We start from the raw sequence: 24,985 nt of genomic DNA, 5'->3' as shown, positions 1-24,985 counted from the left end.
CTGTTATTGGGACCCCCCCCCCCAACAGCCAGGCTCTATCTCGGTACTGAGCCCCCCCCACCTTACCAACGTGCTGCACCCCATTACCGGGACTCCCAGTTCGCTCCCCTCCCCCGCCCCTCCGTGCCCGGTTACCGGGACCCCGATACCCGTGCCCCCCCCCCCGTTGCCATGATGCTCCGTTGCCATGGCGACGGGCGCCGAGCGGGACCTGTCCCGCCCCGCTGCGTCCGCCGGTACCAGGCCGCGCCCCGCCCCTTCTCCCCCCCCCGCACACCGCCCAGCGCCGTCGCCATGGGCCCCGCCCTCGTTGCCATGGCGGCGGCGCCCCGCCCCGCGCGCCCACGTGATGTGCGGCGGCTCCGCGAAGAGCCTCCCCCCCCCCAACCCTTTCCCCCCCCCCACCCCCCCCCTCCCGGCCGCCGCCAGCCGCCGCCGCCGCCGCACCGCTCCGGGCCGCGCCGCCCCCGCCATGCTCCGGCCTCCCGGCTATGGTGGGTCCGCCGCGGGGGGGGCCCCGTCCTGCCCCCCCCCTCCCTCCCTCCCCTCGGGAACGGGCAGGGCCCGGCCCAGCTTCATTTCCTTCCCGGTAACGGGTAGGGCCGGGCCCAGCCTCTCCCCCCCCCCCCACCGGCGTCGTTGTCGTCGCTGTCCCCGGGTCCGGCCGGGCCCCCCCCCCCCCAGCATGACACCCCCTCCCCGGGGCTTGGTTAGGCCTGGCTTCTCCCCCTCCCACCCCTAATTTCCGGGCCCTATCTTATTCCTCCCCCCCCGCCCCATCTTGCCCCCCTCACCCCCATCCTGCCCCCCCCAAGGCCTCACCTTGCCCCCCCCATTTACTTCCCCCTCATACCCTTCCTTTCCCCCCTCCCCCGGGGCCCCGTCCTGCCCCCCCATCCTGTCCCTCCTCATCTCTTCCCCCTCCCTTCCCCTGGCCCAGCCTGACCCCCCCCTTGCCCACCCCCCCCGACCTGTCCTGTCCCAGCTCGGCCCCATCTCACCCCCCTTGTCGCCATCCCGTCCCCCCCCCCATATCTCTCCCCATCCTGCCCCCCCTCCGGCTCCTGTCCTGTCCCCTGGCTGTGTCCCCCCCCCCCGGTGATCCCTGTCCCCTGCATGCCACCTCCCCTGGCAGTGCTGGGGGGTGACCCCCATAACTGGGGGGGGGGGGCTACAGCCTCTCTACGGCCCCCCCCAGCAGTGGGGCCCCTGGGCGGGGGGGAATAGGGGCAGGTGAACAACCCCTTTCCCCCCCCCCCATCCTGGGGTCCTCCAGGGGTTTGGTGCCCCCCCCACCCCATCGAGCAGTGGGGTCTGGAGAGCGGGGGGCACCGAGGAGGCCGTACCTGGCCCCCCCAGCCCCTCTGTTCCCGGGGGTGGCGCTGTGCTGGGCCCGGCGTTTCGGGCTGTTTGTTGTTGTAGGGTCTCCTGGGGACACCGCGGGGGTGGGGGGCGTAGGATGGATTACGCTGCCGTGGTTGTTGTTGTAGGGTCTCCTGATGGGGATTAGCACCTGGGGGGGGGATATTTTCTCTTTAGGGGGTTCAGTGGGGCTGGGAGTTGGGGGGGCAGAGCAGTGTCCCCCATACCCCCCTCGGGGGAGGGGGCAGCGAGCCCTTCCGGGGGGCCCACATGCTGGGGGGTGGGACTTGGGGACAAGATCCAGGGGAGGGGGGCACAGTGTGACCCTGTGTCCCTCCCAGTCCGTGGCTCGTGGCTCCGCTGATCACGGCTCTGCTGGTGTTTCGGGCTCGTGCTGTCCCCCATGGGCTCACCAGGTGGGTGCTGCTGCCCCCCCCTTTGGGCCCTGGGACCCCCCCCCCCACCTTGGGCAGGGCAAGAACCTGGACTCCTGGGTGCTCCTGCGGGCTGGGCACGAGGGTGCCCCCAGACCCCAACCCCCTGCCCCTTCCTGCGACATCCCCTCAGCTTGCGGGTCCTTGAGAGGCCTCGGTGCCACCTAGGTGGCACCTGGGACATGTCCCATCCCATCCCATCCCATCCCCCCTGGGGAGGGTCCAGCGGGGGGTACCACAGGGCTGGGGGCACCCGGTGCCTGTTGAGGAAGCATCACGGTCTGGGAGGAGGCCTATGGAGGGACACCATAAGGAAGGAGCAGGCTGGGGACATCGTGCGGGAGGGGGCTGTGGCACCTCGCGGTGAACCCCACGCCCGACAGGCTCTGACACCATGGGCCTGGGCCCCCCCCAGTGTCGTTTGTCCTGTCCAGGATGGCGGCGTGCGGGGGGGCCACTAAGAACAAGTTGACGGTGTCCAAGCGGGTGTGGGACTTCTTGACCAAGGAGAGCCCGGCCAAGCTGGCCCGGCTCAAGGAGGAGACCAAGGTGAGCATCCTGGTGGACGGCGAGACCTCCGACATCTACGTGCTTCAGCTCTGCACGCCCGTCCCGGGCACCGCCAACGGCCTCTACCTGGCCCGCAAGGCCCTCAAGGCCCTGCTCAAGGAGACGGAGAAGGAGCTGAAGAAGGCCCAGCGCCACGGGGAGGTGGTGGGCTGCGTGGCCCTGCTGGACAAGAGCGGGCCCGGGCTTGGGGCCCGGGGACCGGCGGGCGGCGGGGGGCGCGCCGGCGGGGCGCCGGGGTGCTCGCGGGACGAGGAACCCGACCGGCAGTGTCCCATCTGCCTGGGCGAGATCCAGAACATGAAGACGCTGGAGAAGTGCCGACACTCGTTCTGCGAGGATTGCATCACGCGGGCGCTCCAGGTGAAGACCGCTTGCCCCATGTGCGGGCGCTTCTACGGGCAGCTGGTGGGCAACCAGCCCCAGAACGGGCGCATGCTGGTCACCAAGGACTCCAGCCTCCTGCTCCCCGGCTACGAGAAGTTCGGCACCATCATCATCCAGTACGTCTTCCCACCCGGCGTCCAAGGGGTAAGACAGCGCGTGCCCCCTCACCCCGCGTCGGCTGGGCACCGGGCACCCCGGGCTGGCGAGGTGTCCCCTGTGCCCCCAGCAATGGGGGCATCCCAAGTTGGTAGGGTGTCACCTGTCCTGTTCTGTGGCCGTGGTGCTACTGGGCATCCCCAAAGCTTGCTGGGCACCTCCACCTGGTTCTGCACCGCTGCCGCTTGGGCACCCTAGTCTGGTTGTGCGTCCCCAAAAGCGGCTGCGTGCCCTGGCACCCAGCTACGCCAACCCATCTGGGTGCCCCTGACGCCAGATGTTCACCTTTGGTCACGCTGCGACTTTGGGGGGTGTCCCCGACCCTGCTCTGGTGCCACGGAGCTAAGCCCAGCCTGGCCAAGCACCCTTGGGTGTAACCCCAATCCCTCTGGGTGCCCCCCTGGGGGCACCCCCGCGCCTGACGCCCCGTGTCGGCCCGACGCCTCGCAGGTGGAGCACCCCAACCCGGGCGTGCGGTACCCGGGCACCACGCGGGTGGCCTACCTGCCCGACTGCCCCGAGGGCAACAAGGTGCTGGGGCTGTTCCGCAAAGCCTTCGACCAGCGCCTCACCTTCACCGTGGGCACCTCCATGACCACCGGCCGCGCCAACGTCATCACGTGGAACGACATCCACCACAAGACCAACTGCACCGGCGGACCCCAGCTGTACGGCACGTGGGCCCCGGGGGGGGGGGTTGGGGGGCACAACCGAGTTGGGGGGGAGCACCCCGGGGATGGGGTTGGGGTGCGGGGTGGAGGAAGGGCTTGATGGGGTTTCTCCCCTGGTGGGATGCTGCTACGATGTGGTGGTGGGGAGGGGGCACCCAATTCTGGGGGGGGGGGGGGGCAGGCGAGGGTGCGCGGCTGACCTGTGCCCCCTGCGCCCGCAGGTTCGGGTACCCCGACCCCACGTACCTCGCCCGGGTGCAGGAGGAGCTGCGTGCCAAGGGCATCACCGAGGACTGAGCCCCCCGCCGCCCCCGGGGCCGGGGGTGCCCCGGGGCAGCAGGAGGTCCCCGCGGCGCCGGGCACAGCCAGAGAGGCCCCCTCCCAACCCCCCCCACCCCACCGGAGCCTCCAGGCAAGTGGCTTAGGCACCTTTGGGGACGCGAGGAGTGTGCCGGGGTTGGGGCGCAAAGGTTGGGGGGGGGGCACGGTGCCATGTAGCCCCCCCTCCCTGCCCCCCAGCACTGCCAGGGCCGCGACGGACAGATGGACGGACAGACCCTGTACGTAACCCCCCCCCCGCTGCCTGCTGCAGCCCCCCTCCAGACACACAGACAGGCTGGGGGGGGGTCTCGCACCCCTTCCCCCTGCATCCCGTGTCCCCTGAGCCGGGGAAGGGGTCGGTACCTGTCTGGGGGGGTCGTGGGCATCGGGTTAATTTATTTTTTATTTTTACCTGCCCCCCCCCGTGCCCCCCCCTTCCCCAGCTCTGTAACTTTGATCCAATAAAAAAAAATATGCAAGAGTGCGAAACCCGGCAGTGAGTGCGGCTCCTGGGGGGGGGGTCCCGGACACCTGGGTCCCTTGGGGCTTCCAGGGTGGGACCCTGAGCATGGGGGGGGGGGTGACACTGGTTGTGGGGGCACCAGGCTGGCGCTGGCTGTGTGCAGGGGGGGGGGGGGCTTAGGCCACGCCCCCTGGCAGGCCACACCCCCATGGACTGCTGGCCCCTCCCACAGTGCCTCCTGCAAAGCCCTGGGTGGGGGGGACAAGGGGGTGGGGGGAATCTATGGGGGGGGAGGGTTGTGGGTGGGGGGCACCTTTCAGGGGGTGGGGGGCACCCTTCAGGGGGTGGGGGGGCCCTGGGTGTCCTCTCCCTCCCCCCTCTGCACCTGGGGGCCCCCACCCCAGGGGGACCCCCCCCACATACCCCTCCCCACCCAGTAGCATGGGGCTATTGGGGTGCTGGAAGCTGCCCCGAGGGGGGGTTGTGGGGCAGCCTCTGTTTGGGAAGGGCGGAGCCCCGGGTATTATGTCACAGCAAGGGTTGACCCCTGATTGGCTGCCAGCCAGTGATGTCACCCACCTTGGGCAGTGGGGCGGGGCGACTGGGGAGGGGGCGGGGCTGCTGTTGTGGGCGGGGCCTCGGTGAAATGGGAGGGGTTCGGTCCCGGGGGCGGGGACAGGGCAGCGCAGGGGCGGGGCTTGGCCTGGGGCGGGGCTCCCTGCTGCCTGGCTCCTTTTTCTCATCAATAAAAACGTCGGGTTTCTTTTTTTTTTTTGGTCTTGTTAAAATCTCACCATCAGATAGAAAAGGGCCCGGGGGGGGGGGAGAGCAATGGCAGCGCCCCCCCCCCCCCGCAGCCAGATGTCCCCAGGGAAGGGGGACAGGAGGGTCCCGGGGGTCCCGGGCAGAGACTTGGCACAAAAAAATCCTCATCGCAGCATGGTGGGGGGGGGGGGGGGGCTGTACAATAGAAAACAGAGTCTCTGACGGGGGGGGGGGGAAGGGGCTCGGACGCCTGGGTCCCCCAGGGGCAGCGGGACCTTCCCCATGGCAGCATGGGGCATCCATCCGTCCATCCGTCCATCCATCCCCCTCTCCTCGGCCTGGTACAAAAGAGCTTAAAAACTCAGTGGAGGGGGGGGGCGGCCGCAGTCCCGTGCCGGGGTGGCCGGTGGTGGCCCGCGGTGGTCGGCGGTAGCCGGCGGTGGTGGCTAGTTTCCCATCATGCACTTGAAGCGGTTCTTGAAGTAGAAGAGGCCGTGCTTGAGGCTGAGGCTGTCGTCGCGGGCGGCCGGGTAGCGGTACTTGGCGTACTGCTTCTCGCTCTCCGTCTTGCGCCAGGGCAGCTTCAGCTTGGACGCGTGGTCCACCACCACGTCCTCGCACGAGCCCACGTGCAGCACGCCCAGCCCGTCGATGAAGAACTCTGCGGGGCACCCCCACCCCGTCCCCAAACCAACGTCAGTGGACCCAGGCGTCTGGGCTCCCCACCCTCCATCACCCATAGCTACTTCCCACCTTCAACCCGTGGTCACCTACTCAGGGGTCTAGGTGCCCCTTGAGGAGACCCAAGTGTCCGGGTGCCCTCGCTCGGGTGACCCGCCCTCCCCGCTGCCCCCAGGGGCCCAGCCATCCGGGCTCCCCATCCTCCATCACCCATAGCTGCCTCCCACCTTCAACCCGTGGTCACCTACTCAGGGGTCTAGGTGCCCCTTGAGGAGACCCAAGTGTCCGGGTGCCCTCGCTCGGGTGACCCGCCCTCCCCGCTGCCCCCAGGGGCCCAGCCATCCGGGCTCCCCATCCTCCATCACCCATAGCTGCCTCCCACCTTCAACCCGTGGTCACCTACTCAGGGGTCTAGGTGCCCCTTGAGGAGACCCAAGTGTCCGGGTGCCCTCGCTCGGGTGACCCGCCCTCCCCGCTGCCCCCAGGGGCCCAGCCATCCGGGCTCCCCATCCTCCATCACCCATAGCTGCCTCCCACCTTCAACCCGTGGTCACCTACTCAGGGGTCTAGGTGCCCCTTGAGGAGACCCAAGTGTCCGGGTGCCCTCGCTCGGGTGACCCGCCCTCCCCGCTGCCCCCAGGGGCCCAGCCATCCGGGCTCCCCATCCTCCATCACCCATAGCTGCCTCCCACCTTCAACCCGTGGTCACCTACTCAGGGGTCTAGGTGCCCCTTGAGGAGACCCAAGTGTCCGGGTGCCCTCGCTCGGGTGACCCACCCTCCCCGCTGCCCCCAGGGGCCCAGCCATCCGGGTGGCGGCTCACCAAGGTGGGCGACGCGACGGAGGCGGGGGTCGAAGCCGACCTGGCGCACCTTGTCGGTGCGGGCCAGGAAGAAGTTGACGACACCATCGGTGACGACGCAGCCCGGGAAGCCGGCGAGGCGGTGGTGGAAGCCGGGCCGCGTGCGCAGGCAGTCGCCGCCGGGGCCGCCCGCCTGCACGCTCAGCTGCTGCCGGTACGTCGTCGTGTAGCCCGTGATCTCCCGCACCGCGCCGCCCACCTGCGGCACTGCCGTCACGCTGAGTACCGGCACCCCGGCATGGGGGTGTGCCAGGCACTGGCACCTCCTGGCATGGGGATGCACCAGACACACTGGGCACCAGGGTGCAGTGGGCAGCAGGACCCCACCAGGGACTGGAACCCACCAGCTCCCAGAACTGTTCCACCCATTTGCAGCACCTCTGTCACACCGGTCACCAGGACCCACTAGGTACCGGGACCCCTCTAGGACCCACCAGTCCCCCCAGGACCTTCTTGCAGCAACACCTTCCTGCAGGGGCCACCAGGACCCGTGGTGCACTGGGACCTCCAGAGCCCCCCAGGTCACGGAGACACCCCCGGGGCATTGGGGACAGCAGGTCCTCCAGGCTGTACCACCCACATGCAGCACCGCTGTCACACCAAGGGGACAGGGCCCGCAGCCCCCCAGCCCCATGCTGCTCCCCGGCTCACCAGATCAAGGCTGGTCCGCTCCAGCACGTCCACCAGCTTCTCCAGCCGGGTGCGGGGGGTGAAGATGAAGTCGTCATCCACCCACAGCACGTACTTGGTGGTCACCTGCGAGATGGCCAGGTTCCTCCCCGCGAACCAGCCCTGTGGCACCGCTGGGGGTCAGCGCCCCACAGCCCTGCCACAGCCACCCCATGACTGAGCCACGGCCCCACCGTGACCCTCCCTGGGGTCCCACCGCCCCCCAGGACCATCCTAGGGTCCTGCAACAGCCCCACCATGACCTCCTCAGGGTCCCACCACACCCAAAGGACACTCCAGGCTCCTGCAACAGCCCCACCACGACCTCCCTGGGGTCCCACCACCCCGCAGCATCCCTCCAGCCCCCCAGGGCCACCGTGACCCGCCACGATCCCCGGGCCACCTTGCCGAAGGGCATGAGGTAGTGCTCGAGGTGGGGGCCCTGCAGCGGCTCGGGGCGCTGGCTGTCGTCAGCCACCACGATGGTGACGGAGGGGTAGAAGCGGCGCACGCTGGCGATGAGGCCCCGCAGCTTGTCATAGCGCAGGAAGGTCTTGGTGGCGATGGTGACCAGGGCACTGACGTTGTACTCTGCGGCGGGTGGGCGGTTGTCACCCCGGGTGCCAGGCAGGCGCTCGGTGGGTGATTGGGGGTCCCAGGGGTGCCCCGGTGCTCACCTGCGTCCCCGTCACCTGGGGGGCCAGGGCTGTAGAGCCGGGGTGTGGGCGGGTGCCGGATGCGGATGGTGAAGGAGGCCTCATGCCCGTCGGTGGAGAACTGCACTGGAGAGCCAACGGGACGGTGGGTGCTGGGGCCTAGCAGCCCCAGGGTGTCCCCCAAGCCAGTACCCATCCATGTCCCACCCGTGGTGTCCCCTAAGCCAGCACCCAGCCACATTCTACCCACGGCATCCCCAGGACCAGCACCCAGCCACATCCCACCCATGATGTCCCCAGGGCCAGCACCCATCCATGTCCCACCCATGGTGTCCCCAGGGCCAGCACCCATCTGTGTCCCACCTGTGGTGTCCCCATGCTCACAGCACCCCCATCACCCCCTCCCATTCATATCCCCTTCCAGACTGTGAGCCCCTCCACATTCCCGCCACAGCCCAGCTCCCACATGTGGCTCCGACCCCCTCCCCCAGCAGCACCCACCTATGTCGGCCGTGTTGGGGTGGAAGAGGGTGTTTGTGTAGGTGACGAACTGCAGCTGGCGGTTGAGATGGTCAAGGTGGGCAGCCGTGAGCGAGAGCTGGGACTCGCCCTCACCCTGCAGCACCACACCATCCACCACGGCCGCCACGTCCAGCGTGCCCATCGTGGCCGTCAGGTTCACCTGCAGGGCCGCCAGCGGGTTACAGCTGCCCTGGGGGGTGTCCTCCTCCCCGGTCTCACAGCCAGGACGTGGGCCCCCATGGGATTTGTGTCCTGGTGTAGGACCATGCACCACCACACTGTGTCCATGCAACACAGTGCCATGCTCACACCGTACCCATGCTGGACCATGACAAGACCATGCACAACTATGTTGGGACCATGCAGGATAACATTGGGACCATACAGGATCATGCACAACCATGCTGGCACCATGCATTATCATGCCAGAACCATCCACGTCCACACTGGGACCATGCACAACCATTCCAGAACCACATATGACCATGCCAGGACCATGCACATCCACGTGGGAACCATGCATGACCATGCCAGCACCACGTACCACTCTGGAACCATCCATGTCCACACCAGGACCATGCACAACCATTCCAGAACCACACATGACCACACCAGGACCATGCACAACCATTCCAGAACCACACATGACCACACCAGGACCATGCACATCCACACCAGGACCATGCATGGCCATGCTGGGTCCATGCACCATGCCAGGACCATGCATGTCCCTGCTAGGACCGCTCACGACCACGCCAGGACCATGCCCATCCATGCCAGGCCCATGCCAGACCCATGCCGTGCCCTCACCTGGTAGGATTTCCTGCCTGCCGCCTGCAAGCTGAGCCCTGCGGAGCCGGAGAGGGAGAAAGGATGAGTGGGGCCCTGCCCCATGCCCCCGTGCCCCACACTACCCCGTGCCTGCCGCGTGGCCCCCGTCCTCACCTGGCACCAGGATGCTCTGCAGCGGCCTCACCTCCACACCCTGGGCCGGGTACTCGAGCGGAGAGTTGGCACGGACCACGAGGAGCCGGTCGGCCGGGGACTGCACCCTGCGCGAGGGGTGAGACCTGGGGCCCCGGGTGTCCCTGCCCCACGCGCTGCCCCACACACTGCCCCACGCGCTGCCCTGCATGCTGCCCATGCCGCACCCTGGCAAGGGCCACATCCTGCCCCACCTGGAGCCCACGTGGTGTCCCGATCCTGCCCCACGCAGTGCCCTCACCCTGCCCCATAGAAGGCCTATACAGTGCCCCAGGTGAGGGCCACACCCTGCCCCACGTGGTGCTGGTGCGGCAGCCCACATGGTGCCCCTGCTCTGCCCCATGTGATGCCCCATCACCACCCCGTGGAGTGCCCATCACTGCCCCACACCATGCCCATTGCTGCCCCATGCCATATCCCAGCCCTGCCCCATGCAGCACCCATCGCAGCCTCCCATGAAGCTCATCACTGCCTCACATCGTGTCCCAGCCCTGCCCCACGTGGTGCCTACCGCTGCCCCACGCTGTGTCCCAGCCCTGCCCCACGCAGTGCCCACTGCCGTCCCACACCATGTCCCATCACTGCCCAACACCGTGTCCTAGCCCTGCCCCACACGGTGCCCATCACTGCCCCACACCATGTCCCAGCCCTGCCCCAAGTGATGCCCATCACTGCCCCACACCATGTCGCAGCCCTGCCCCATGCAGTGCCCATCGCCGCCCCCTGCCACGCACCGAAGCTGGTGCCGCTGGTACTCCTGCTCGCGCTGGCGGTGGATGTGGGGCAGCTCATCAGGGTCGAAGGCATCGGCAAAGTCGACGCTGTGAACCTGCCCGAAGAGCTGCTTCGGGAAGGGCAGCGTCATGCCCGGCTCGGCCTCGCAGGAGCAGGCGTTCCTGGGCAGCCGCCTGCCGAGCCGCCGCCGTCACCGTGGGCCATGGCTGGCCCATCACGGCCACCCACCACGGCCACCACCACGGGACACGGCCACCCGCCACGGACATCCACCATGGCCACCACCTCGGGACATGACTACCCGCCACGGACACCCACCGTGGCCACCACCGCAGGACACAGCCACCTGCCACAGCCACCACCACAGGACACGGCCACCCACCATGGCCACTCACCACAGCCACCACTGCGGGACATGGCCACTCGCCATGGCCACCTGTCACAACCACCATCGTGGGCCACAGCCACCCCCCACGGCCACCATCACTGAACATGGCTGCCCCCAACAGCACCACTGCGGGACACAGGCACCCACCACGGCCACCACCAGGAGACACAATCTCCCACCATGGCCACCACTGCAGGACATGGGCACCAACCATGGCCACCACCGGGGGACGTGGGCCAGCTACAGGCCCTGCCACCAACCCTGCCTGTGCCCTGGCCCTGGATCCCCCCGATGCGATGCTGCCCCCACCCCACGGGTGCCCCACATCCCCACCCTGGGGTGCCTCCAGTCCTACGGGTGCCCCGTATCCCCACTACCCTACTAGCCCAGACCCCAGGGATGCCCCACATCCCCACCCTGGAGGTGTCCCCACCTCCAGGAGTGCCACCCATCCCCATCATGTGCAGCCCCCAGCCCCCACAGCAGCCCCATATCCCCACCCTGGCCTTCCCCCAGCCCCATGGGTGCCCCACCTACCCACCCTGGGGTGCTCCCAGCCCGTTGGTGCCTATCCCCATGCACCAGCACCACGTGCAGCCCCCCGGTGTCCCGCAGCCCCATTGCATGCAGCCCCCTGCCCCAGAGGTGCTGCGCACCCCCAGCCCAGGGTGCCTGCAAGCCGGGTGCCGGGCGCGTGGGTCCTTACTCCATGACCTGCTCCTTGAGGCGGAAGGCGATGTGGGGATACTGGCGGGCCGGGTGGCCGAGATGCCCGTCCGGCAGGTGCCCGGGGGGCCGGGGCCGCAGGTCCACACTGCTATAGGGCTTGGGGGCCCACACATGCAGGTAGAGCAGGGCCAGGGAGGCTCCGGCCACCAGCAGCGCGCACAGCGACTTCTGCACCGGCCGCATCCTGTGGGCCACGGGGAGCTGGGGCCGGGCCGCCTGCGGGGGGGCCCCAGCCCCCTCCGTCAGCCCGAGCCCTGCAGCTCCCACCCGTGGGACCGGGCTGGATGCGGTGCCAGACCACCGTGGTGGTCTCCTCCGGGACCCCCCTGGCTCCCCCCATGGCCCCCATGGCAAAGGGGGGCAGGTGGGGGGCCCCCTCCGGCGCTCCCAGTGTCTCCCAGTGCTCCTCAGTCCCCTCAATGCCTCCTAGTGTCTCCCAGTGCCCCCAATGCATACAAGTGCCCCCAGCGCCCCTCGGTCCCCCCATTGTCTCTCAGTGCCTCCCAGTGTCCCCAGTGCCTCCCAATGTCCCCGGTATCTCCCAGTGCCCCCAGTGCCACCCACTGCCCCTGGCGTCCCCTACAATGTCCCTTGTGGTCTGTCCAGATGCCTTGTGCCCCCAGTGCCCCCTAGTGCCCCTAGTTCCTCCCCCTGGCTCCTAGCCTCCCAGTACCCTCCAGTCTCCCCCAGCACCCCTTACCTCGGGGCGGGCGAGGGTCCCGGCTTGGCTTGGGGGGTGCCGGGGTCTCACGCCACGCTCATGGCTCTGCCCGCCCCACTGCCACAGCCTGGGAACATGGCATAGCGTGAAGGGGGAGCCCAGGAGCCGGGGCCAGCCCCCACTCCCCGATGTGCCGGGCCCGACTGGGAAATGGCCGCAGCCACCGGCCGGAGGTGAAGGGGGGGGTTGCTTTTGCCTGGGGAAGGGGCAGGATGTGGGGGCCAGTGGGGGAGCTGAGGGGGCTGTTTCAGGGCGCCGGGGAGGATGCGGGGCACAGCGGGGCCGGGGGAGCAGGAGAGAACTGGAGGGGAGCTGCGGTGGAGGGGCGGGCCATCTAGGGGCATTTGGGGAATGCAAGGGGGGCTCTGCGGGAGCAGGGAAGGTGGGGGGGGCAAGGAGGGGCCTGAGGGATGGCATCCCTGAGGGATGGGGGTGATGCGAGGGGCAGGGGGGACAGGAGATGCGGGGGGGGGGGACTGGGGCCAGCTAGGACGGGGGGGAGATGCGGGGCCTGGTGGTGCTGGGGCCGGGGAGGGGGGGCGCGAGGGTTTTCGGGGGACCCCGCGGGATGGGAGGGGGCCGGGGCCGGTGATGTGAGGATCGAGGTGGAGGGGGGGGGGGAGAGGTTTCGAAGGGCGGTGGCAGGTGCCTTCCTATCGCGACATGTCGCGACAGGCCCGGCGGGGGAGGTGGGGGGGGGCGCCGGGGAAGGTGCTGAAGCGCTGGACAGCTCCGGCCCTACCTGGCTCCGCCGGCGGGTCCCGGCGCTCCGCGGCCGCGCAGCGGCCCCGGCCCCGGCCCGGCAGCTCGGGGAGGGGGGGGACGGGCGGGGAGGGCGCCCCCGGTGGCCCCGGCCGGCAACGGCAGCGCCGCAGCCCCGGCAGCGGCTGGAGGGGAGGGGTGGGGGGCGGCTGGAGGGGGGCCCCGAGGGGGCTGAAAGGTGCTGGGGGCCTCAGAGTGGGGGGGATGCAAGACAAAGGCATTGGAGAACAAAGGAATGGGGGGGATAAAGCCGGCTGGGAACTGGGGGGGGGGGGGCTGTACCCCCAGCTGTGCCCCATGTACCAGGGGCAGAGCCCAGCTGGGGGTGTGGGTGTTTGCCCTGCGGAGGGGGGGGTTAGGGGATGCAGGGTGCTTTGGACCCAGGAGTCCTGAGCCTGCAGCCCCCCACCGCACCCTGAGAGGGGGACCGCCGGTAAGGCAGGGCATGGGGGATCTGCCCCACAGCGGGCCCCGGGACTGCTCTGTGCCAGCCACTGGCCCCCACCTAGGACAGGGAAACTGAGGCAGGGGAGGGCCGCGGCCACAGCAGTTCCTAGTTGGGGCAGGGGATTTATTAGCTCCATTTCGCAGGGTGGGATTAATCCCCCCCACCCAGGCCCTGCCATGGCCCCCCCTGAGCAAGGCCACTAATGGCATTAGCAGCCCGAGCCCCGATCGGGGCTAATCCCGTGGCAATCCCGGGTCTCCAGCTGCTCCAGGGCTGGGGGGGCCGAGCCAGCGGGCCGGGGAGGGGGGGATGGTGAGCACCAAGCTCCAGCCCGGGCATGACAAGTCGGGCTTTGTGCCCACGCTGAGGGCCTGCCACAATGTCCCCATTGAGGCCGTGGGCGCAGGCAGCTGCTGGCACCGCGGGGCCAGGCCTAAGCCCACTTGGGGTCCAGCTGCCTCCAGCTGCCACCGGCGTGGGGGGGACGGCGCCTCTTCAAGGGGCACACTGAGGGTCCGCAGCAGCAGGGAAAAGGGGGGCTCTGAGAGCAGGGAGGGTCCCGTGTCTGTGGGCACATGCCAGGCTCTTATGTGTGTCCCCCCGCATCCCCAGGCTGCTGGACTGGGGGGACCTGTCCTTGCGCAGTGCAGGGCTGTGTCTCTGGCCACGCCGGGGGCGCTCAGTGGCCTGGCCCAGGGCTACCCTGCACCGTGGCGGATCACGTCACCCTGATGTGGCAGAGACGGTCCCCGGACCGCCAGGACGAGGGGCCCCGTAGGAAGCACCTGCCGTGGGCAGTGGCCTTGCCTGGTGCGTGGCCAGGGGTGCTCGGTGGCTGGGGCCAGGCCACCCCACGCCACGGCGGGTCACGTCCACCCCCCGACGTGGCCTGGGCCTGCTCCATCGCCCCCCGCCCCGGACTCTCTGGTCACGGGAGAATGCCGGATCGCCCCCCTCTCCCTAGGATGCTCCGGCGCTCTCTCGACCAATCAGAGCCCCGGGATCGCCTGTATCCTTCTCCACCAATAGGAAGCCAGCTGGCTCCCCCTGCGCCCTGGCCCTTTAAGAGCCCGGCGCGACGTCATCTGGGCCGGGCTGGCCCTCTTCCTTCCGATTGGCTGCCGCCTGCGCTGACTCAGCCCCATCCCTTCACCTCGGGGGAGGAGCTTCCGTCCTCCCACCGCGGCCTCAGTCCCGGCGGTGTCATCGCCGCGGCGCGACCAATGGAAGACGCGCTCGGCCCTGACGGGCGGGCGACCGGCCCAACCGCCGCGCGCATCTCCGGGGGGCGGGGCGGGCGCGGGGAGGCGGCGGGCGGAAGCGGCGGGCAGCGGTGGGAGGCGGGGGGAAAGATGGCGGCGCGGCGGGGCCCGGGGCCGGTGCCGGTGCTGCTGCTGGCGGTGCTGACGGTGCTGGGCCCGGGGCGGCCGCTGCGCGGGGCCCGCGCCGCCCTCAACCTGCAGGAGCTGAGCGAGCTCAAGTACGGCATCGAGATCCTCGCCGAGCCCGTGCTGGCCGGGCAGGTGCGGCCGCGGCCCCGCGGAGGGGGGCGCGACGGGCCTGGGCCTCGCCGGGCCTTCCGGGACCGGGGGAGGGGGCGTCGGGAAGGGTCCCTGGGCCTGCGGGGGGGGGGGTCGTACCGGGGCCGGGGGGGGGTCACCGGGCCCCTCTGGGGGGGTACCGGAGCCGGGGGGTCACTGGGCCTCTCTGGGGGGGGGGGTACGGGGGCCGGGGGGGCGTCGCCGGGCCTCTCTGGGGGTGGTCCCGGGTCCGGGGGGGAGGGGGTCACCGGGCCTCTCTGGGGTGTGGTCCCGGGTCCGGGGGGGAGGGGGTCACCGGGCCTCTCTGGGGGTGGTCCTGGGTCCGGGGGGGGGGTCACCGGGCCTCTCTGGGGGGTGGTCCCGGGTCCGGGGGGGAGGGGGTCACCGGGCCTCTCGGGGGGGGTGGTCCCGGGAGGGAGGGGGTCACCGGGCCTCTCTGGGGGGTGGTCCCGGGTCCGGGGGGGAGGGGGTCACCGGGCCTCTCTGGGGGGTGGTCCCGGGTCCGGGGGGGAGGGGGTCACCGGGCCTCTCTGGGGGGTGGTCCCGGGTCCGGGGGGGAGGGGGTCACCGGGCCTCTCTGGGGGTGGTCCCGGGTCCGGGAGGGAGGGGGTCACCGGGCCTCTCTGGGGTGTGGTCCCGGGTCCGGGGGGGGGGTTACCGGGCCTCTCTGGGAGGGGTGCCAGGGCCGGAGGGGGGCCACTGGGCCTCTCTGGGAGTGGTATTGGGGCCGGGGGGGATCACTGGGCCTCTCGGGGGGGGTACCGGGGCCAGGGTGGGTTCAGAGAAGAAATGGGCCAGCACTGGGGCTGTCCTGGGGAGAAATTAGGGTGGGGGTACACATGGGTGGGGGGCAGGCTGGGATGGGAGAGGACCTGGGAGCACTGGGGGATGGTTGCTTCGGGGGGGGTCCAGGGCCACATTGGGGGGAGCTGGGAGAGGGAACTGGTTGTCCTGGGCCAGCACCAAGGAGGAACTAGGCTGGGACGGACTCGCTCCATCAGGCGCCTGGGCGCCGGTGCAGGTGGCCGGGGTGGGGGTGGGGGGAAGAGTGCAGCTCTGCCTCAGTTTCCCCAGCTGGGACCCACAGCCGTGGGGCTGGGCCGCGGCAGGGCCGGAAGCGGGCCACCGGGTGCAGCCGCCGTGGTGCCAGGGGAATGAGCTCGGGGTGGGGGGGCGTCCTGTGGCGAGGGGGGGGCCCCGCGCCGCTGTTTCACTTCCCCTTGGCGCGCCGGAGCCCCTGACCCACGCTGGGGGATTCGGTACCTCGTTAGCCTCCTACTCGCCCCTGCTTGGGCGCCCGTCTCTTCCGGGCCGGCCGAGCGGCTTCTAGGTGTCGGCGAAGCTCGGCTCCGATGCGGAGCGGTCCCCGCGGGTCACCCGGGTGGCGCGAGTGACCGTGACCCCTGCGGCAGGGGCCACGCATGTGGCGGGGCAGGGCCTGCGGCTTCCGCGCTTCGCTCCCGGCAGCCTGGCCAGAGCCTCCAGCGGCGCAAAGTCCTTTTCCTGCCCAAAGAAGCCAGGGCAGGAGCGAGATTAGCCCCCCGGGCTCCCCTCGGTGCCCTCCCCCCCGGATTTGGCTGCCCGGTCCCCTCCCGGGGGTGAGGGAGGCCGTAGGGAGCGCAGCACCTGCTGGTCCCCGTGGTCCCCGCCATGCTGTGCAGGGTGACTTTGAGCCGGGAGGCAGGAGCCATCGAGCAGCCCCCAGGGTCGGGGTGCCCCGTCCTTGACCCGAGGAGCCCGGGGGTGGGGGCAGCCGCAGCGTCCCACCGGCTGGACGCAGAGGGGGACAGCAGTGACGTGTCTGTCCGTCCGTCCCCCCCTCCCCCCCTCCAGCCACTTCCCAGCCGTTTGCCAGGGAGGCTGGCCTCAAACACTGTGTTTTGGGAGGGAGGAACTGACGCACCGGGGAGGGGACAGAGCTGTGATTTGCCGCGCGTCCCCGGAGGAGTAGAACTGCGATCGGACCCCCTGTCCCCTGCGGCACGGCCCCGGCCTCCCCGCGCCGGTCCGTGCTGCCTACCTTGCCACCAGGCCGGACACCGAGATTCCCAGCCTCACCCCTGCGCCCCGACGAGCGATGGCAGCGGTGCCGCGGGCTCGTCCTCCCCGCGCTGGCCCCGCCACCCCACACCCATGTCGATGCCCTTCCCCAGAGGCAGGCGGAGGACGTGGTGACTGTGGCATCAAAGTTCAAGCAACGCTACGAGTGTCGCCTCCCCCCCGCTGCCATGCGGCGCCAGCCCGATCCCGAGGAGGAAGCGCAGCTCTACAATGGCTCTGGCATCACCGAGCTCCTGCGGCCCATGGGGGCTGCCCCCTGCCTCGTCAAGGTGGGGGAGGACACAAGGCACCCGCCCGTGGGCCGGGGGGATGGCAGGGTCACCCGGGGGAGGGTGCAGGGGGTCTGCCTGTGGGTTGCAGGGATGGCAGGGGTGTGGGGGCTTTGCCTGTGGGCTAGGGAGGGATGGTGGGAGCCCACTGGGGGACCAGAGTCCTGCCCTTTGGGGTGGGGGAGACGGGGTCACCCAGGAGCACAAGGGTCCTCCCTGAGGGCCAGGAAGGGGGACGGAGTCACCCTAGGGCCAATGTCACCCCCTGGGGCCTGTCCTAACCCCGGGTCCTGCCCATCTCTTCCAGACCAAGGACTGGTGGACGTACGAGTTCTGCTACGGGAAGCACATCCAGCAGTACCACGTTGAAGGTAGCCCTGCGCGTGGACCGTGCCCGTGGCAGCTGTGGGCAAGCGCGTGACCCTGAGCGTGGCTGGGGACGGCGAGAGGGACAGAGCGCCGGGCTGGCCCCGCTGCTGCCTGCGTGACTCCGTGCCTCTCGCCGCAGAGTCGGAGATCAAAGGAGACGTCCTGTTCCTCGGCTACTACCAGTCGGCGTTCGACTGGGACGACGAGACAGCCAAGGTTCGTGCTTCCCTCCGGGCCCTGCGTGCAGCCGCAGGGCCGATTCGGGGCTGCCACATCCCCTCTGGGCCCTCGTGGAAGGGACCTGATGCTATGGTGGCTGCACAACCCTTTACGAGACACTGGGGAATCTCCCTGGGGAGCGAGACCCCGCTCCCAGCCTGCTCTCTGCCCCCAGGCCTCCAAGCAGCACCGGCTGAAGCGCTACCACAGCCAGAGCTACGTGAACGGCTCCCAGTGCGACCTCACTGGGCGAGCCAGGGAGGCTGAAGTCAGGGTAAGGCCCGGGGGGCCCTGGCCACGGTGGCAACCTGGGGCCGGAGGTGCCACAGTGGCCCCCGTGTCATTTCGGGGGGGACTGTGGCTGATGTCTCTCGCCGGGGGCTCAAGTTCCTGTGCGAGGAGGGCGCCGGTGACTACATCGCGAGGGTGGACGAGCCCCAGTCCTGCTCCTACGTCCTGACCGTCCACACCACCCGCATCTGCCACCACCCCTTCCTGCGCCCGCCGGCCAGCGCCACCCCCCAGTCCATCCTGTGCCAGCCGGCCCTCAGCCCGGCCCAGTACGTGGAGTACGTCCGGGCCCAAGTCTGTGAGTATCGGGGACCCTCGGGCACGTGGCCGGGCCCGGCACAGAGCTCGGAGGGTGACGGGTTCCTTCTGTCCTGCTCCTCCAGCCGACACCAAGCGGAAGGTGGAGGAGATCTCGGAGGAGCTGAAGACACTGGACACGAGGCTGTGGAGTGAGAAGGACCCCGAGGCCTCCACGCAGCCCCCCGAAGGAGCCACGGCAGCCCGCAGCAACGGTACAGCCTGCGTCCCCCGAGCCTTGGTCCGTTCCTCACCTGGTGGGTGGCACGGGGGGGGACATGCAGCACCCACTGGGCTCGGGGAGGCCCTGGCAGCGCCTGCAGAGGCAGGATCACGGCTCCTGCTCTGCCCTCTGGCTCCGGGAGCTGCTGTGGGTGTTTGCCAGCCCTGGCAGTGGGTTCAGGGCCGGGCTGGCGGCCTGCAGCGGCTGAGGGTGCCAGGGCCACGTCTCTGTGGTGCCAGCTTTGCCCGTCTCCTCCCTCCTGTGGCAGCCGCGCCAGGGGACGAGGCAGACGCAGCCAAGGATGCCGCTTTCTGGGAGAGGGTGCGCGAGGTGACCAGCAAAGCCAGCAGCCAGCAGGACAGCGCTAAGGTGAGTCTCGGGGCACTTGTCCTCCCGCAACGCGCGGCTCCTGTGGCCACTGCCTGCGTGGACGAGCTGGGCCTGCCCCCGAGCTACATCCCGGGGTGGGTTGGGGCCTGGCAAGCCTCACGTTGCCTGTGACACAAGAGGAGCATGTTGTGGGTTCCCGCTCCACCACCACATCCTTCCCGCAGGAGGAAGAGCCAGCCATGAAGGGAGCAGACAGTCGTGCGGCTGGTGAGTACCCGATGGCATCTGTGGGCGGTGGGACACCGCCGCTCCGTCCCCTCTGTGGCAGGTGCCCTGCGTGGGGTGCAGGCATTAGTCAGCTGCGTTCTTTCTGTGTTTGTTTTTGTGGCCGTCTTTTAGATAACCGGAAAAAAATCCACTTCAAAGTGATCAGGAACCCTGGGGACCTGCTCCAGTTTATTGAGGAGCTGAAGGAGAACACCAAGAAGGTGGGCCACGTCCCACGGCTTGGCTCCAGGCCCACCCATGGGTGATGGGACCCTGGGACGGGGGGCGTTCCCATGCTTCTAGCCCCGTCTGGCTGTGGCAGCTCCTTGAGTCCCGCTCTGTGGCTCGGTTTCCCTGTTGTCAACGCTACTTCACCTGTGAGGGATGTTCACGTAGGTCCGGTGCCACGGTCACGGAGCACCTCAGCTCCCAGCCCCTTCTCCCTCCATCGGCGCCAGTATTTTGCCCTCCAAAGGGATTTAGGCACTTGCTGCCCCTGCCAGCCTGCCCTCGGCTCAGTTTGCGGTAGCCCTGGGTCACGGCGTGGTGGCTGCCACATGGCTGAGCCCTCCTGCGTGTCCAGGCTAGGGAGAAAGCGGTCGAGGAGGAGGCAGAGAAGAGCCCGGACCCCCCAGTCCCTGAGGAACCTCCAGCAACAACAGCAGATGGGGAGCGCCCGGAGGAGGAGGAAGACGAGGAGGAGGAAGGGGACCTCCTGGGCGGCTTCGAGAAAGAACTGGAAGCTGTGCTGCTGCCCCGGGACCAGATGGCTCAGCTGAAGGAGGAAGTGAAGACAGAAATGGAGAAAGAGTTTGACAACATCATCAATGAGGTGAGGCGCCGTGTGGCGCCCCGCCGCAGCGCGGGCGCGACTGACCCCGTCCTCGTCTCCCGCTGAGCCGCTGCCGCTTGCCCGCAGGTGGAGGACGAGCTGGAGACGGAGGGGCTGAAGGGGGAGTTTGACCGTAATCAGGCCTCCAAGTCCCTAGCTTCCACTCTCAACCGTCTCATGGACAAGCTGGATGGGGGACGCTCCAGCAAGGCAGCGGAGAAGGAGGAAGAGGAAGGTCCCAGGAGCAAGGCCAGCCCCGGCCCACCAGCTGAGCAAGCATCCGGTTAGTCCCCGGACACTTCTCCATAAATGGCCCTGGGGTGGCTGCATCCTGGAGGGGGCGAAGCTGCTACCCAGGGCCGGGTCCCGTCTCCTCTAATCCCTAAATCCACCCAAGGGCTGGTTTTGGGGTGCTGGGGACAACCAGGCACCCTTGGCTGCAGCTCTCTTCAGCAGCCCCCTCCCGCACCTGGGAGGGTGACCCTGACGCGGTCCCTCTGCCCCTCGCAGACACCGGCTCGGACGGGCGCGTCCGGGTGCAGGTGAGCAGGATCAGGCCCGGCACCTCCCAGCACCGGGAGCACCGCGTGCGGGAAATGGGCCGGGACAACCCTCAGCTGCACCACATCGAGAGCGAAGTCCGGGAGCTGCTGGCCAAAGAGGGCCTCAGGGCCGAAGGTACCGTCCTGGGGGGTCCAGGATACCGAGGAGCCCAGGCATCCGGGGCTGGGCAGGGCAGATGCTACCTCTCCGCGTCGGTGCTGTGTTCCCACTGGTCTATCTTCCCCCTTACAGGGAAAATCGAGATCAAGATTGTGACGACGGGGGGGCCGGGTGACGACGATGATACGCACTGGCTCTCGGATGAGGACACCAAGAACCTCAAGGACATCTTCTTCAACATCCTGGTGAGCGCGGGGAAACTGAGGCACGGGGCCAGGGAGGGCAGACGCGGCCTGGAGCTGCAGCCGCTTCTGCGGGGAGGGAGGCAGGCGGTCCTGCGCAGCAGCGGGGTGGGGGGGTCCTGGTGCTCCTGGCCGGGGGGGCTCCCGCTGCCCACGACGTCTTCCCCCCAGATCCAGGGCACGGAGGAGGCGCAGAAGGAGCGGCGGCGGCAGCAGGCGCTGGAGGACAACTACCGCTTCGTGTGGGGGCGTCGCAACGAGCCCCAGCCCCCTGGGGACTCCGAGGACTCGGATTTCTAACCCACCCCCCACCAAACTCTGGACTTGGGGCTTTTTATCCCCCCCGCCCCTCCCCGGACAGCTCAGGGCTGAGCCCAGCCCTGCCAAGGCCATTTTGGGGGGGGGGGGGAACCCCCCAGCCTTGCTGCACCCTCTCTCTCCCTTTGACCCCACGTGGGGGACTTGGACTGCTGGGGGGGCATCCTGCTGTGTCCCCCGTGGGGGGGAACCCTGCCCTCAGGCCGGGCACGGTTGTGATACGGATGAGCTTGGGGTGGGGGGGGAAGAAAGGAGGGAGAGTGTGTTTGGGTTGGGGGGGGTAGAATTTCCTATCGTTGCCTCTGGAGCCATTTGGGTCCCCCCCCCTCTTCCGGCGGGGGGGGGCTCTTTCTCATAATGAGATGTAAAAAAGTCGTTAAGCGTTGGGGGGGGGGAAGGGGGGGGGCGCCCTGGCCTTGCGCCTGCAGCTGGATTTTTATCAATAAAGCAAGGTCAGCTGAGGGCTGCGTCCCCCTCCGTGTGCCCCCCCCGGCCCTCCCTCCCTCCGCCTTCCCCCCCCCCCCCCGCGGCGGAGGGGGGGGTGACTCTGCCCCCCTCCGCCTCTTCCCCCCCCCCCGGCGGTGTTGCAAATAGGAGGGGTGTGGCAGCGCGCCAGCCAATCAGGGGCAGGGCGGGGCGGGGGCCCGCGCGGCAGCGGCCAATGAGAGCGCAGCGGGGGAGGGGCGCGTCCCCCCCCCCCCACCGCACCCCGCGGCTCGTTACAATGTAGCAGGCGGCGGGGGAGCCGCCGGGATCCCCCACGTCGCCGCCGGGACCCCCCCCCCCCCCAACGCCACTGTTGCTGCTCCCAGGTATAAAGGCACCACCAGGCTGCTCCCCCCGCCTGCCCCTCTGTCGTGTCCCCCCCTCCTCCCCCCGGAACCTCCCCCGGTGCCCCCAAATCCCACCCCCCACGTTTCCCCCCGGGATCCCCTCTCTGCCCCCCCCCCCCCCAGCTTCCTGGGCTGCTGGGAGCACGTGGTGCTCGGGCCCCCCCCCCCAATCACCCACTCGTGCCCCTGGAGATGCCCCTTGGCCAGTGGGTGCTGGTGGGGGGGGAGGTCCTGGAGACCACCCACCCACCACCGGGGCTCCCACGCGGTCGTGGAGCCGCTGGCCTGGCCTGGCCGGTGCGGGTCCACCCCCCCCCCCGCTGTCCCTGTGCCCTGACCCCCCTCGTCCTCAGACCGCGATGGCGCCGGGCCTGAAGATCCCGTGGTTGGCCTTCCACGGCGGCGTCTTCGTGGGCTTCACCGCCACCTTCTACCTCCTCCACGGCGTCCTGCTGCCGGTGGCGCGCCGAGCGGACCGGGCAGGCGAGGACACCACGGCGGGCGACCCGCCGGCTGGGCTGTCCGGCGCCACCCGGCCACGCTCCGCAGGTGGGTGACGTTCCCGGGCGAGGGGCAGGTGGAGAGCTGGGGACGTTGGTCTTGATGCCATCAGCCTGAGGTCCGCGGTGGGACACGCTCAGGCGGGAGGGCGACTCGGGGCAGGGGCCGGGGGGCGTTTGGAAACCCCTCGGCCACATGCGTCCGCGACCTCCTGCCAGCTGGGAGGCTTTGGGATGGCGGCGCAACCGGGGACGGGGTGGCCGGGCGCCTTGAGGTCCCGTCGGAGGCCAACGGCGCCCGCTCGCCCTGCAGGGGAGGACAGCAGCGTGGCGGAGGCGCTCTACGAGCGGGTGCGCGTCCTGTGCTGGGTGATGACGGGACCTCGCAACCTGGAGACCAAGGCCCGGCACGTGCGGGCCACGTGGACCCGCCACTGCAACGTGGCCCTCTTCATGAGCTCGGAGCGGGACGAGCGCTTCCCGGCCGTGGGGCTGCCCGTCCGCGAGGGCCGCGACCAGCTCTACTGGAAGACCATCCGCGCTTTCCAGTACGTGCACCGGCACCACCTGGACCGAGCCGACTGGTTCCTCAAGGCCGACGACGACACCTTCGCGGTGGTGGCCAACCTGCGCTGGCTGCTGGCCGCCTACAGCCCCGAGCGCCCCATCTACTTCGGCAAGCGCTTCCGGCCCTTCGTGCGGCAGGGCTACATGAGCGGCGGCGCGGGCTACGTGCTCAGCAAGGAGGCCCTGCGGCGCTTCGTGGCCGCCTTCGGCGCCGGCGCGTGCACCCACACCAGCGCGGTGGAGGACCTGGCGCTGGGCCAGTGCCTGGAGAAGCTGGGGGTGGAGGCGGGCGACTCGCGCGACACCCAGGGCCGCGAGACCTTCCACCCCTTCCCACCCGAGTCCCACCTCACCCAGAAGTTCTCCAAGAGCTTCTGGTACTGGAACTACTGCTACTATCCCATCATGGAGGTACGTGGCACCTCCCAGGGGTCCCACATCCACCCCGGCACGGCCGTGAAGCTGAGCCGTGGTCTCCCCATCACGGCTGGTTTTAGGAGCTCCAGGGCATCCCAGCCGTGTGGGGCTGAGGCTGGGGGGGCTCCCGGGCATGTGGGGTTGGCGGTCCTGGCTGTGGAGGGTGGGAGGGGAGGTTTTGAGGGTCCAGGAGCTCCCTGCTATGCTGGATTTTAGGGTGGTGGGAGCTGCCACCCCTCACCCTGCCATGGGCATGGACTTGGCCAGAGGCCACGGTGACGGGCTGGGCACAGACCGACCTAGAGATGATGGTGATGGGCTGGCGATGGGGGGAACCTGGCCAGAAGCGATGGTGATGTACTGGGGGAGGACCCAGCCTGAGGCCACGGTGATGGGCTGAGGGGAGTTGGGGCCAGCCTCGGCGTGTCCTCCCCCCACCCAGCCCCTGTCTCTGCCCCCAGGGCCCCCAGTGCTGCTCGGACCTGGCCGTGTCCTTCCACTACGTGAGCGGGGAGCAGATGTACGTGCTGGAGTACCTCACCCACCGCCTGCGCCCCTACGGCTACCGGCCCCGCTACCGCCTGCCGCTGCCACCCACCCCGGCCCCTCAGCCCCCCGTGTCCCCCAACGCCACCCTGCCGTAGGCTCCGGCACCCCCTGGCCCCGCTGCTGCCACCCTCACTGGCTGCAGCCCCTTTTTTGGGGACCGATGCTGCTCTTTTGGTGGCCGAAGCCGCTAATTCGGTGGTAATGCCCACCTCGGCCACCAAAAGAGCGGCCTCGGCCACCAAGATGACAGGGCTTGGTGGCCGTCACTGCTCTTTTGGTGTCTGCAGCTGCTATATTGGTGGCCACGGCAGCTCTTTCTCGTGGCCAAGGTGGCTCTTTTCATGTCTGAGGCCGCTATTTTGGTGGTCGTGGCCACACCGCTAGCAGCTGAGGCTGCTCTTTTGGTGGCCAACGCTGCCTTGGCCACCAAAAGCATAGCCTCAGCCAGCATGATGACAGGGCTCGGTGGCCATCGCTGCTCTTTTGGTGGCCGAGGCTGCCATTTGGGTGGCCGTGGCTCCTGTGCTGGCGCTGCCCCATGGATGAAGGGGGACGGCCCCCTCCGTGGGGGACGGGGACATGTTCCCTCCCCAGTGTGGCCTGCTGTGGCCACGTGGAAGGGGCTGGGGGGCTCCCAGGAGGGGACCAGGCCAAGTTGTGGGGTTGGGGGCCCCCAGGGCCTTGGAGGGTGCTAGGCGGGGGGCCACCGGCCCCGGGCTCTGCCACTGGCCCAGGGCGGGAAGGGGGGGAGGAAGGGGCCTTGGGCCACATCCTGCCCATCCTTCCTCAATAAAAGCCCTTTGCTCCGGGACTTAACGACCTTTTCCTCGTTTGGGCGCGTCCCGTGTACCCAGCGGGGTGGGGGACCGGCGACGTGGCGCCCACACGGAGGACGTGGCCGTGGCGAGCGCTGC

The 24,985-nt window shown here is 69.6% G+C and overlaps 4 protein-coding genes across 11 annotated transcripts; 3 read left to right on the top strand and 1 right to left on the bottom strand.

Annotated features, from left to right (window-relative positions):
• Window positions 1–400: 400 nt before the first annotated feature.
• DTX3 (deltex E3 ubiquitin ligase 3) lies at window positions 401–4,377 on the top strand. Of its 2 annotated transcripts, XM_068921476.1 has the most exons (5): window positions 401–494; window positions 1,704–1,778; window positions 2,212–2,894; window positions 3,357–3,574; window positions 3,799–4,377. In XM_068921476.1, the coding sequence occupies exons 2-5, from the start codon at window positions 1,766–1,768 to the stop codon at window positions 3,872–3,874; spliced, it is 990 nt and encodes a 329-aa protein (XP_068777577.1). In that variant the 5' UTR covers window positions 401–494; window positions 1,704–1,765; the 3' UTR covers window positions 3,875–4,377. The 2 variants fall into 2 exon arrangements, with proteins under 2 accessions (XP_068777577.1, XP_068777578.1); XM_068921477.1 differs by lacking the exon at window positions 1,704–1,778 and having other exon boundaries at window positions 415–494; window positions 2,231–2,894.
• A 768-nt stretch (window positions 4,378–5,145) lies between these two features.
• On the bottom strand, window positions 5,146–16,971 carry B4GALNT1 (beta-1,4-N-acetyl-galactosaminyltransferase 1). Of its 4 annotated transcripts, none has more exons than XM_068921364.1 (13): window positions 16,845–16,970; window positions 16,088–16,327; window positions 12,053–12,140; window positions 11,330–11,536; window positions 10,235–10,408; window positions 9,462–9,568; window positions 9,327–9,364; window positions 8,496–8,676; window positions 8,016–8,120; window positions 7,742–7,929; window positions 7,321–7,461; window positions 6,631–6,868; window positions 5,146–5,787 (listed from the first exon to the last, which is right to left on the bottom strand). In XM_068921364.1, exons 4-13 carry the CDS (start codon window positions 11,533–11,535, stop codon window positions 5,573–5,575), a joined length of 1,593 nt encoding a protein of 530 aa, XP_068777465.1. In that variant the 5' UTR covers window position 11,536; window positions 12,053–12,140; window positions 16,088–16,327; window positions 16,845–16,970; the 3' UTR covers window positions 5,146–5,572. The 4 variants fall into 4 exon arrangements, with proteins under 4 accessions (XP_068777465.1, XP_068777469.1, XP_068777466.1 ...); XM_068921368.1 differs by having other exon boundaries at window positions 7,321–7,425; XM_068921365.1 differs by having other exon boundaries at window positions 16,088–16,971.
• Window positions 12,209–21,666, top strand: OS9 (OS9 endoplasmic reticulum lectin). 3 transcript variants are annotated; one of them, XM_068921363.1, is made up of 16 exons: window positions 12,209–12,246; window positions 14,248–14,806; window positions 16,978–17,154; window positions 17,462–17,525; window positions 17,663–17,739; window positions 17,918–18,016; window positions 18,130–18,331; window positions 18,417–18,545; window positions 18,822–18,922; window positions 19,108–19,150; window positions 19,283–19,371; window positions 19,734–19,982; window positions 20,070–20,265; window positions 20,493–20,660; window positions 20,778–20,890; window positions 21,059–21,666. In XM_068921363.1, exons 1-16 carry the CDS (start codon window positions 12,224–12,226, stop codon window positions 21,185–21,187), a joined length of 2,418 nt encoding a protein of 805 aa, XP_068777464.1. In that variant the 5' UTR covers window positions 12,209–12,223; the 3' UTR covers window positions 21,188–21,666. The 3 variants fall into 3 exon arrangements, with proteins under 3 accessions (XP_068777464.1, XP_068777463.1, XP_068777462.1); XM_068921362.1 differs by lacking the exon at window positions 12,209–12,246 and having other exon boundaries at window positions 14,207–14,806; window positions 16,984–17,154; XM_068921361.1 differs by lacking the exon at window positions 12,209–12,246 and having other exon boundaries at window positions 14,207–14,806.
• A 244-nt stretch (window positions 21,667–21,910) lies between these two features.
• On the top strand, window positions 21,911–24,885 carry LOC138062556 (glycoprotein-N-acetylgalactosamine 3-beta-galactosyltransferase 1-B-like). Of its 2 annotated transcripts, XM_068921303.1 has the most exons (4): window positions 21,911–22,017; window positions 22,392–22,587; window positions 22,852–23,516; window positions 23,984–24,885. In XM_068921303.1, exons 2-4 carry the CDS (start codon window positions 22,398–22,400, stop codon window positions 24,164–24,166), a joined length of 1,038 nt encoding a protein of 345 aa, XP_068777404.1. In that variant the 5' UTR covers window positions 21,911–22,017; window positions 22,392–22,397; the 3' UTR covers window positions 24,167–24,885. The 2 variants fall into 2 exon arrangements, with proteins under 2 accessions (XP_068777404.1, XP_068777403.1); XM_068921302.1 differs by lacking the exon at window positions 21,911–22,017 and having other exon boundaries at window positions 22,387–22,587; window positions 23,984–24,294.
• The last annotated feature ends 100 nt before the right edge of the window (window positions 24,886–24,985 follow it).

Source organism: Struthio camelus, chromosome 28 (genome assembly GCF_040807025.1).
Source record: "Struthio camelus isolate bStrCam1 chromosome 28, bStrCam1.hap1, whole genome shotgun sequence".
Taxonomy (NCBI): Eukaryota; Metazoa; Chordata; class Aves; order Struthioniformes; family Struthionidae; genus Struthio; species Struthio camelus.
The sequence above is the reverse complement of the archived record's forward strand: the minus strand, read 5'-3'. Positions and strand labels throughout refer to the sequence as shown.

Bases quoted from the DNA above. Each gene is read 5' to 3' on its own strand.
- DTX3 (XM_068921476.1), top strand. The intron at 2,895-3,356 runs GTAAGACAGCGC...GACGCCTCGCAG, and splicing joins TCCCACCCGGCGTCCAAGGG to GTGGAGCACCCCAACCCGGG. The intron at 3,575-3,798 runs GTACGGCACGTG...CTGCGCCCGCAG, and splicing joins TGCACCGGCGGACCCCAGCT to GTTCGGGTACCCCGACCCCA.
- B4GALNT1 (XM_068921365.1), bottom strand. From the start codon at position 11,535: ATGCGGCCGGTGCAGAAGTCGCTGTGCGCGCTGCTGGTGGCCGGAGCC. The intron at 8,121-8,495 runs GTGGGTGCTGCT...TTGGCTCTCCAG, and splicing joins CCCCAACACGGCCGACATAG to TGCAGTTCTCCACCGACGGG. The intron at 7,930-8,015 runs GTGAGCACCGGG...CACCCGCCGCAG, and splicing joins CCCAGGTGACGGGGACGCAG to AGTACAACGTCAGTGCCCTG.
- OS9 (XM_068921361.1), top strand. From the start codon at position 14,222: ATGCCGGATCGCCCCCCTCTCCCTAGGATGCTCCGGCGCTCTCTCGAC. The intron at 17,155-17,461 runs GTGGGGGAGGAC...CATCTCTTCCAG, and splicing joins CTGCCCCCTGCCTCGTCAAG to ACCAAGGACTGGTGGACGTA. The intron at 18,546-18,821 runs GTACAGCCTGCG...CTCCTGTGGCAG, and splicing joins CACGGCAGCCCGCAGCAACG to CCGCGCCAGGGGACGAGGCA.
- LOC138062556 (XM_068921303.1), top strand. From the start codon at position 22,398: ATGGCGCCGGGCCTGAAGATCCCGTGGTTGGCCTTCCACGGCGGCGTC. The intron at 22,588-22,851 runs GTGGGTGACGTT...CTCGCCCTGCAG, and splicing joins CACCCGGCCACGCTCCGCAG to GGGAGGACAGCAGCGTGGCG. The intron at 23,517-23,983 runs GTACGTGGCACC...CTCTGCCCCCAG, and splicing joins GCTACTATCCCATCATGGAG to GGCCCCCAGTGCTGCTCGGA.